Source organism: Typopeltis vanoorti, chromosome 1 (assembly GCF_054136105.1).
Source record: "Typopeltis vanoorti isolate ZY-2024b chromosome 1, IOZ_Tvanoo_1.0, whole genome shotgun sequence".
Classification (NCBI taxonomy): Eukaryota; Metazoa; Arthropoda; class Arachnida; order Uropygi; family Thelyphonidae; genus Typopeltis; species Typopeltis vanoorti.
Genome location: NC_143549.1, coordinates 120,023,479 through 120,035,000, shown reverse-complemented (window position 1 = coordinate 120,035,000; position 11,522 = coordinate 120,023,479). Strand labels below are relative to the sequence as shown.

The following is an 11,522-nucleotide window of genomic DNA, read 5'->3' as shown; positions in this document are numbered from 1 at the left end:
ACCCACACAAAGTGGATAATGATAGGGCACGTGTATGAATCCTGAGAGGCAGGTGCAGTTCATTCGATCTGGTTGCCATTGGTTCACAGAACATTCGCCGCCATCTCCGCATTCATTCTGTTCTTGCCATGAACAGTTAGTCCTTGCTAGAAATCATCACAAAAAAATAAAAAGAAAATATACTATCAGTCTATTTCGAATTTGAATGATATTTTCTTGTGTAGCAGCACCGAATGTTATTTTAAGTTACTCGTCATTTCTAAATATATTTATCTTAATTTTCAAATCAATGTGTTAAAGTTAGCATTACGTCATTTCACAAAATCTCATGTAAGATTAATACAAACAAGGAAAGAGTAAGAGAAAACCGAAGTATGGACATCGCAAGTTAGGGTCAAAACAACTTAAGGCATGTCACATTATGTATTAACCACATTCTTCTTACTGCCAGTTTGTCTGCTTGAGGAATAAAAATCCAAGTTTTTCCATAGGAAAAGCCAGAAGTTATTGGAGGAAAAACTCACTCACCTATAAGACTAGTTATCCCATAGTCAGACAGAAACCATTTATAAATCATTTTCCCATACTGTATGGGCGTGGGGGATTAAAAATCTCATCTGGTTGCTTCCCAGATAAACGGTATAGTCAATACCAATAAGGTAGGATAGTAGTGTAGGAAACGGTAGTTTTAAGTGATATTGGTTTGTTATCTTCCTTGATTTTAAAATCAGAGAAATTCAATTAGAAATACGTCATTTTGCAAAATCTTATTAGGCTACTGAATGTAGAGAACGAAGGGTTCTCTGCATTCAGTAAGAGTAAAGTAAGAAAAAACTAAAGTAAGAACTTAGAGAAAACAATTATTAACAGGGCAAGTTAGGACTAAAGCAACTTGTGGTATGTTATTATGTGTTAACCAATTCCGTCTTACGGCTCGTTTGTCTGCTTTACGGATAAAAATCGACGTTTTCCACAGAATAAACAAGAGCACACGGGAAGAAAAACTCATCCACCTATAACACTGGTTTGCTCATAGTCAGATGAAAAAAATCATTATAAAACTTTTTCTGCGTTCTAGATGGCGGAAGGTATTATTCAAACAAATGACTTTCCAGCCGAAGGGAATAGTCGACACCAATAAGGTAGGAAAACTCCCTAGTAACCAGTATTTTTAAGTTATATTATTTGATTACATTAGTGGTAGGAACATGAAGTTCTGTTCTGCTCAACTATGAATATTTGAATCTAATAAAGCTCTCTCTCTCTCTCTCTCTCTCTCTCTCTCTCTCTCTCTCTGTCTCTCTCTGTCTCTCTGTCTCTCTCTCTCTCTCTCTCTCTCTCTCCTCTCACTCTCTCTCTTCATCGAGCACATACTCGTACACTGCTTGGAAACAAGTCAACAGACATTCCCATAAGATAGGTGTATCTTGATATGTAACGAGTCACTTGTTTGTAACCGGTATAAATCGGAAGAATATGATACTCCCAAGGCTAGGCAACTGTGTCTAGATGACAAAATTGCTAGGAGAGAACTGTTGGTGTTTAAAACAGATGTTGTTATAGGATATTATATTATAGGACGAACTGGTCTACAAATTGTAGAAGAATTGGTCCATTCAAGGTCAACAATCCAAGATTCCATACTGAGATGAAATCTCGGGGAGACAACTGCAAGAGTTGTCCGCAGGGAACGAATAACCACACTCAGCGACCCCTGACCGGACAGAACAACTAGGGTGATAATACATTATCTGATCAAAATTATCTGGATATCTACTCGAAAGTGTAATGAGACATTCCCTGTGGCACACTTTCAGTATTAATGTGGACATTAATACTGGTTGGGTCCACTCTTTGATTTTATGACAGATCTAACTCTGACGGAGAAACTTTCTAGCAGGTGTCAGAACGTCTCTGTAGGAATGGCAGCCCATTCTTCGTGAAGAGCTGTAGCCAGAGCAGTTCGGCATGTGGGTCGTTGGGGTTTGGAGCAAATCGACGTTCGTTCTGATTCATCCCGAAGCTGTTCTATGAGATTCAGGTAAGGGCTCTGTGCCGTCCAGTCCATTCCTGTAACGTTGTTGTCCAAAAAGCATTCCCTCACAGATCCTCCTTAATGGCAGGTAGCATAGCATTTTCATGCTGATACGGACAATAATCATCATTGAATCGATCCTCTACTGTAGACAGTATGTAACCGGTCAAATTGTCCTTTTGCCTTTCCTCATTTAGCTCACTCCAAATCACACGCTTCCAGTTGTGCAGTGACGTCACAATTTACGCTACTGCAGGCGGCTGTTAGCGTTCATAGAAGAAATTTTGGTTTATGGGTAGCTGCTCGACCGTGGAACGCCATTCCTCTTAACTTTCGAAGGACAGTCATGGTACTGGTTGGAAAGTCAATAGCACTGCAGAATTCTTGTTTCACTCGATATCTGGCGGTTTCCACGAACCTCCTTCTTCAATGCTCGACGATCCCTGTCTGTCATTGAACAAGGCCTACCCAACCCTAGTTCTGTTTTGGTTGTGCCTTCACGTTTCCTGTTCAAAATAGCGTCATCAACTGTTGACTTGGGCAACATGAGGTGGGTTGAATGTCTCTGACATTTTTCTTACTGATGTGTCAACCAATAATTAGTCCACGTTTGAAGTCACTGGCCCTTGACCTACCCATTCTGTTTGCACTTCTTATCACTGAGCAACACTCAGCTTCGTGCCTTCTTTTATACCGGTAAGCGAGTGTCGAAGTGACATCTACATGTCAGTTTACAAATTACAGAGAGTGTCCGGATACTTTTTATCAGATAGTGTATATAGAAATCGCCATTTGTTGACCTAAAAGTTGAATACGGAGTTCATAGAATCGACTGGAATTCGAATTCACAAAAACACATTGAGAATCGAGGTTCACAGCATGCGTTCCCATGGCAGAACTGCAATTTGTGAGCCCCACATTATCTGGAACAACGTACACTGTCGTCTTCAGTAGTGCAATGACCGTGCACAGTGGGACGTGGAAGATTGGAAGTTGTGTTTTGAAACGAAAAATCATGCTATTCCCTCTACCGAACAGTTGCACTGATGTGGTTATGTAGGATGCTTGCTGAGCATCTCTTACAAGAACGAACACAACTATGAAATTTTTAGATGGCATGGTCCTGTTTGTTCTGAGTAATATTCGGACCTCTGTTTGCCGTTCCATGAATATTGAACTCCGAGGATCATTTTGGATAATGCAATGGTTCTTAAATTGTGGCGATTCTACAGAACTGACTATTGTCTCTTTCAGCACGACAATGCAATTTCACCAAAGGCTGCTGCTGTAACTTCGTGTGGATATGAGCTTAATCACGATTGGCAATCGTGATCTTAACCAATCGAATAGAGTTAAGCCTTGATCTTAACTCTATTAGACATATGTGGGGTAAAGTGGTGCGTTGGAGAGATCAAAGGATGTTAGGTCCATAACAATCCAAGATCTCATTTCATGCCTACAGGAAGAATGGTCCAAAATTCTCATTGATGACTATCGTATGCTTGTAAAAATTATCATCCGTAATTTTGCTGCAATCATCGCAGAAAAACTGCTGGCGATGGGGGAAATGTTCAGATAAACACCAAGTTCAAAAATGATATTAAAGAAACTGATATAACCACAAGAAAGATCAATCTTAAAATTCTTTAACCACTATGGTTCATCTGATTATAATAATGTGTTTTTCCCCTTTAGGATATAAAAAGAAATAAAATTAATTAATTTTTATTCTAGATGTTTCCCCTCGTAGGTCCTAGGTCTTATTAAGGTGGGAACCACGATTATTTTTGTTTCACACCATGGCATACCTTGCCTTCTCTTCCAAGAGTGTAATTCTTGATACGTTCGTTACTCTATATATATCATTCGATTCCTAACTGAGTGAAATTTTATTGTTTTATGCTTAAAAAAATATGACTACTTCGAAATGCAACAGCAGGAAAATTTACCTACCTACGCAAAGCGGATAATGATAGGGTACGTGTTCGAATCCTGAGAGGCAGATGCAGTTCATTCGATCTGGTTGCCATTGGTTCACAGAACATTCGCCGCCATCTCCGCATTCATTCTGTTCTTGCCATGAACAGTCAGTCCTAGCTAGAATTCATCATAAAAAATAAACAGAAAATATACTATCAGTCTATTTCGAATTTGAATGATATTTCCTTTTGTAGTAGCACCGAATGTAATTTTAACTTACTCGTCATTTCTAAATATTTAACTTAATTTTCAAATCAATGTGTTAAAGTTAGCATTACGTCATTTCACAAAATCCTATGTAAGATTAATATAGAGAAGGAAAGAGTAAGAGAAAACTAAAGTATGGACATCGCAAGTTAGGGTCAAAACAACTTAAGGCATGTCACATTATGTATTAACCACATTTGTCTTACTGCCGGTTTGTCTGCTTCAGGAATAAAAATCCCAGTTTTCCATAGGAAAAGCCAGAAGATATCGGAGGAAAAACTCAGTCACCTGTAAGACAAGTTAACTCATAGACAGACGAAAACCTCTTATAAATCTTTTTCACCTACTATATGGGTGGGGGGTGGGTTAAAATCTCATCTCTTTTCTTTCCAGATAAACGGTATACTCAATACCAATAAGGCAGGAAATTTCCGTAGGAAACAATAGTTTTAAGTGATATTGCTTTGTTACTGAACCAGACATGGTAAAACCATGTGCGGTTCAATCCTGCTCAATTATGAATGTATTAACTAATAAACCTTTCTTATTGATCGAGAAGAGATACGGCTTTTTATAAGAAGTGAAAATCAACGGACATCCACGTGGGCAACTTGGATCGTGCCATGTCCGAGTGAAATGGCTACTAGAAGTGAACTGACGGATTTTAAAAGAAGTTTTTGACGGCATGACATGTCCGGACTATCCGCTCCGACAATTGTTGGCAAATTGGGCTATCCCACGTCAACATTTTGTGATAATGATCAGACATGTGTTCGAATCCTGGGAAACAGGTAGAGTTTATCGGATTTCGTTCATCAAAAAAAAAGAAAAACTTCAAAAAAAAAAAACTTTATCCAAAAATAAAAAGTTCACTCTATTTAGAATTTACGCAGTTTTGCAAATAAGGTAGGACTGACTGTTACTTTGGTAGTGTTTATAATTTCAAATATATTACTTAATTTCAGAATTATTGGATTTAATTTAGTTTTAAGTTATTCCACAAAATCATGTTTGCTCAGAACGAATGAATAACGAAAAACAAACTGTAAATATTATAGTCAGTCATCGACTTCCTACATATGCAACTTACGACCAGTACTACATAAAGGTGGAAGGGGGGGGGTATGGAAAGTTGTAGTAGAATTACGAAGGTAACTTACGTTCTTATTTTCTTATATCCTCATATGTTCTTTCTTGTGGTTATATCAGTTGCTTTAATATCATTTTTCTTGTAGGTGTTTATTAGAACTTTGCAGCCCTCCTCCTACTATTGCCATTCCGGGTAATACGGTCACCGAATACCACTTCACTCCTGTAAGCATTCCAGGGCGTTATTTCTACTTTCCAGGGATGAACAAAAAAATCAGCTAACGCCTTTTTATTTTCGTCTAGGGAGTAGGCGAGGGCCATTTTATCCCTAACTTTTGGAGACTGAGTGGGCAGTTGAATCTCCACTGGTAGCCAATCAAAGATAGCTGACTAGCTACCAGCGGAGCTGCGTGCCACTAATTAAGCGGCACGCAGTAAAGAGCACCGTGGTGTGCAATCGTCACATCCACTGAGTAACACAGGTTCTCTTTCCAGGGATATTATTCAGAAATACTTTTGCTGAGGTTATGCTGCTATGTATAGTGAGAAAATACTCATAATCTTTTGGAAATAATTTAGGGTGTTTCAAACAGAATGTCCCGATTTGAAAATTGTATATCTCTGCAACCAAGAACCATAGGTGGAGGGCACACTGAGCAATTGTAATTGCAGTGAGTGAAACTTTAGACCTCACTACATACTTCATAATTTATTTTGTAACTGCATCACATTTTCATTTTTAAATATAATTATTTGAAATCGGGTCATTCATTTTGAAACACCCTGTATAATATCTTGCATTGTGCAAAGAATATATATGCAGCATCAAGTGAGGTGATAGCAAAGTGTATGAATAGCATTTGATAGACGCTACTGAAAATATATGTTCATACATTCACAGGTTTCAAAGGATTGGTGAAATGACAGTTTTGCAAGTTGAAAAGCTGGAACTGTACGTTAACAATGAAGATATAGAGCAGTCAGTGGATGCTGTAGAAGAAGAACTCTCCAAGGAAGATCTTACAGAGCGGAAGGTATGGAGAGTTGCAGAACAAGAAAAGAAAAGGAAGAAAGAAGCATAAGAAGAACAAAAGATAGAGAAAGTATCAAGAATATAATATCTTGCATTGTAAAAAAATATATGCAGCATGGAGTGAGTTGTTGATGAAGAAGTAATAAATAATGTATCAGAAAAAGAACCGAATGCCAACTGAAAGAGGCATTTTTCTCTGTTAAAAAGATGGTTCTTTGTTCGAAGAAATAGACCCCAACATGGCAAGATTTAGCAAAGCAGATGATGCGAGCTGCAGTTGCTCACTACAGAGAAAATTATGCAGAATAGAAAAAAGAAAACCAAATAGACTCGTGCACAAATTTTTAAGTATGCCCACTCCTGCTATCATCTCATTCGGTGAAGATGAGCCGTGATTTTCCACAAATCATGCATCTGATGGAACCTCCTCAAAACACTTTACTTCAGTTCCTGAATGTAAGAAATTTTTTGTTGATTACCTAGTCTTCCCTGCCTCTTCGATGACTTGTTCAATTAAAGCAGCAGCTTTGAAGAATTGCTCTTTCTCCGTGTATTTCAAGCTGATTATTTTACTCATAAGCGCACAGAAGATCTGTTCACTTATTATTATTTATTACTGTACAGTACTGTATACAAAAATTTTATAATGTGCGCATTGCAGCATTTCACTAAAAACAACGCATAAAATTAGTTTAAAAAATAACAAAACAGAGCAACACATTTTATCTTCCAGGCATGTTGAATAATGACATATCCTTGTGGTTTACGGTGTGAATTCTGCCTTACGAGAGGATCTTTGAAATGGAATCACGTTGTAAAAATTTCTATAGTCTAAATTAGGGATAAAATACCACATACTTAAATTATTTGAGAAACTCTTTCTGCCACCTATAGACAAATGTCCTCACCCATAATTACATGCTCAACCCATTACTCATAATTCCACAGTCGAACCAAAGACACAAAGCGGCATCATCAACAGCTAGATTCCTAAGGGCACTTCACAAAATTCCATACTCTTACCATCGCCCAGAATTCCATACGCTAACTATTACCCAGAATTCCAAACTTGATCCAAAAGAAAATGTGACATCATTTTACATTACCAAGGCACATCCTAGAATTCCCCATGCTAACCATTTCCCAGAGTCCATGCTCGAACCCAAGACACAATGTGATGCTACTGACAGTTGTATCCTCCTGGGCATTTCCCAGAATTCCATACGCTAACCATCATCCATAATTTCTTACTCTAACCATTACCCAGAATTCCACACTCGAATCAAAGGCCTACGTGATGTCGACAGCTGGCATCACCAGGACACATTCCAGAATTTCACCCTGTAACCTTTACCCAGAATTCAACACTCAAACCAAAGACACATGTGACTTAATTGACAGCCCAGTCCCTGAGGGTACTTCCCAGAATGCCTTACTCTAACCATTACCCAGAATTTCACATTCGTACCAAAGGACGATATGACATCATTGACAGCTGGCATCACCAGGTCATATCCCAATATTCCAAACTCTAGCCATTACCCAGAATTCCAGATTCAAATCAAAGACACGTGATGTCATCGACAGCCAGGTCTCCCATGTCACTTCCCAAAATTCTGTACTCTATCCATCACCCAAAATTCCATACTCTAATGATTATCCAGAATTCCACATTCAAACCAAAGAAAGATGTGACATCATTGTTAGCTGGTATCACAGATCATATTCCAGTATTCCAAACTCTAACCATTATTCAGAATTTCACACTCGATCAAAGATACAATGTTACGTCATCGACAGCTGGATAACCCCCCCCCCAGAATTCCATACTCTATTAACTGTAATGCATCACTCCCATCAGGCACTCACACAGCTGATGCAACCAAGATACAATGACGTCTATAACAGCTGATGCTCCAAGACACTCAATTATGCAGTGATCTGCATGTGATAAGTGATTACTTACCACAACATAATAACTTCAATTAGTGACGTCACAGCCCCCCTTTTCCCTACCCCTATTTGGGTCATAGTGACTGGTATTCTTCTAAGGTTGATAATTTATTTGGAAAAATATATTCATGTAGGAAGTAAAAATCGCACTGGTAATAATGAATTCCCTTGATACTGTATCTATCTGTTTATTAATATTTGTTTGTTCGTCGAGCTCTAATATTGTGTTCTTCTCTATTGTACTATGTGTATTGAAAGAGAAAATTTTTTTATTCTATGACCTGGATGAGCTTATGCTTCCTGTATAATTGTGAAAATTTTTATGAAAACCTAAACATGTCTGCATTCTGATACTCAGTATAGCTAGAAATGTAGTTGAAAGGAGGAGAAGGTACTGTTTAGTAAGCTTATAGGTTTACCTTAACTGCTTTATCTTAACCTCATATGCTTAACTGCTTTGCTCTTAAGCATATGAGCTATTCGTGTATGATCATGAGGACAACAAATGACTCATCCTCACAATCTACTCTCATCTGCCTAGATAGAAAGGAAAAGAAACTGAACTTAAATGCCTAAAATCTTCAAGAAATTCTCCTCACTACTGGGAATGTTGAACTACAGAAAATCGACACTTTGAGAATTGAATCAAACACGTTTCGGAATACCTGAAGCATTAAAAGAGCCACTGCAGAAAAGGAATTTGGAAGAATGTAAAATGCAGATTTTTATTCAAAGAATATCTAAAACGGAAGATTGTCTGCGTATATCCATGATACGAGCGAAAATAGTCAAAATCAGTGTAACACTAACTTAATTAAAATCGGATAGTAAACCAGTTATAGTGATATCAATTTTCATTCTTCGATCTCCAATAGCTTCAGGTATTTCTATAGAAAGGATAGAGCATCTTGATTACGAATTCTACAAAATTTAATCGGTAGTTTCATATGACATTTTTATATTCTTTCAGCAAGTGATGTCATATGATTGTCAGAAATGAACTGCCATCAGAGATTATGTGAATTTAAATAACCAATAGTTGGGAATTTTTACATCTCGTCTTGATTACTCTATCTTCATACACCCATCAAAACGCTTCCAAATGAAAGAAATAAATGAAATTGATGTGTATATTGAGAGAACAAAAAAAGTACATTTTTTACTTCTTTCAATGCTGTGTTGCTTCGTGTGTAATGAACGAAATTTATGATGCAAAGATAAGGACTTTGTGATCATTCTTCATAAGCAATTTTATTTTTGAAAGGACTTGGCTGATGGTATTCGTTTTTTGCATTACTAAAGAAGTTAATACAGATATATAAAGTAATAGTGATAGGATAAGGAAACGAAACTTGTATTTTAAAGTAATGGAAAAGAAATCTCACTTATGCTGCTATATGCATCAAACAAAACTCTGCTTGTGAAGAAAAATCATTATTTAAGGAATACCTGGAAAGAATTATTCAAACATAGAGTCTAATCATATTAGATTAGTGGCTGTGCGCTTCGCAACCATATACCTGGGGAAGGAGTGTCCTAGGTTCGATTCCCGCCGGTGATGTGAGGAGCTCAAGGATCTTCCTTAGAAATAAGCAAGTTAGCCTGTCTTGGGCGTGGATGATGAGATTTTTCCCCAGTTTATCCTGGTGTTTTTCATCCCGCAAAGCAGGCAAACCGGTCTTGAGAACTGAACACTACGAACATAGGATACACTGGGGTGTAGGACTTCCTCAATTCCTCCTTCATTAAGGTAAACTTGTTTCTCAAGAGCTCCACTGTTTGTAAATCGTTTGAGAACCATAATCCTTGTCTTGGTAGAATTTAGTTGAAGTGCGCTCTTATTTCTGATCTTGTTAATCATCTAAAGAATTTGTCCTAGTTCTTTCATGTAATTACAAAGGTGTACTGTATAATCAGCACACCTCAGATTACAGTTCAATCCCTGCTATCCTAATTCCTGTCTTGAGATTAATCAACGCTTCATTCATGATCTACTTCGTATATTTAGTAAACAACTGAAAAGAAAGTAAGCCTCCTTGCCTTAATCCTATTCCAAACTGAAGCCAATCATTCAATCCAACAATTATTCTTACTATGGCTTTTTGCTCCTTGGAGAAGAAGGCTATCAACCAGACAGTGTGTTGAGGGATATCCATTCTTTTCATTACTCCCCACAGTTTTATATGCTGAAATCATTCAATCGCTTGAGAGTATTATAAGAAACTCATTATTAGAGGCATTCTAAAGATTTTATATTTTCTATGTTTTTCTAAGGCAATGTGTCTGATCCCTGGTGATTTACCTTTCCTAAACCTATTTTTCCTCTGTCATCTCTGCCTCAGCTTTGGCCTAAATCCTATTACCATGATCTTCATTAAAATTATGCTTTCATCAGATACTAAACTAAGAGTGTTATAATTGTTGCTCGCTTTAAATATCTCCATTCTTATGCAGACGTAAGAAAAGAGACGTCTTCCAGACACTACGACATGATCCTGTCTCCTATATCCTTGTAATCAATCTAAGAGATTCTCCAATACCTCCATCCCCTGTGGCCGTAAATAATGCTGTTGGGATTTTTTTGCACCTGGTGCCTTATTGTTTTAAAGCTGCTTACTTGCCCTTACAATATCATGACCATAGACCCAAATTCAATTTGGGCTTAAAATTTGGCTCTAAATCAGGAACTAAATAAACAATGCTATTATAATTGAGCCTCCACATCTGGAACTCAATCTCGTCACATTTGTTTGTATAGAACTTTTCCTTTCTTGCTTGATGGCTCTTTAACTTCTCTATATCATCTCTGATATGATTCAGTACGTGTGTCTCTTTGATTTTTCAACCGCCTACTTTTAGTTAGTTCCCATGTTGAATCTGATATCCATTAGTCTCTTGGTCTTCTTATTCGCCGACATACTTCTTCTGTCTCCTGTATTATCACCTTGCATCCTCACAAGGTATTTCTGGTGAGTTCATCCCATTTGTTTCCAGATTTATATATATTTATAGTTCAACTCAATATTCCTATTGCTACTTTATTACCTCGTTCACGTTAGCAGTCCTGTATAATAATATGAGCGTTTGAAGGGAGAATGGAAACTATATAGTTCATTAGAGGGAAAGATATGTGAACAATAATTTTCCTGAAGAGAAAATATTGGATTGTTGAAAAATTCGTTTACACTGTGTGTAATTTTTCGACGACATTATTCCAGGTTCATT

The 11,522-nt window shown here is 37.4% G+C and overlaps 1 protein-coding gene across 1 annotated transcript in view; it reads right to left on the bottom strand.

Annotated features, from left to right (window-relative positions):
• LOC150110359 (uncharacterized) overlaps nt 1-11,522 on the bottom strand; it is a 138,769-nt gene that overhangs the window by 24,143 nt on the left and 103,104 nt on the right. Inside the window, exons 11-12 of the mRNA XM_090396474.1 lie at nt 3,989-4,132; nt 3-146 (exon numbers count right to left, since the gene is read on the bottom strand). Coding sequence (XP_090252600.1) covers nt 3-146; nt 3,989-4,132 — 288 coding nt within the window. The remainder of the gene's footprint in view (nt 1-2; nt 147-3,988; nt 4,133-11,522) is intronic.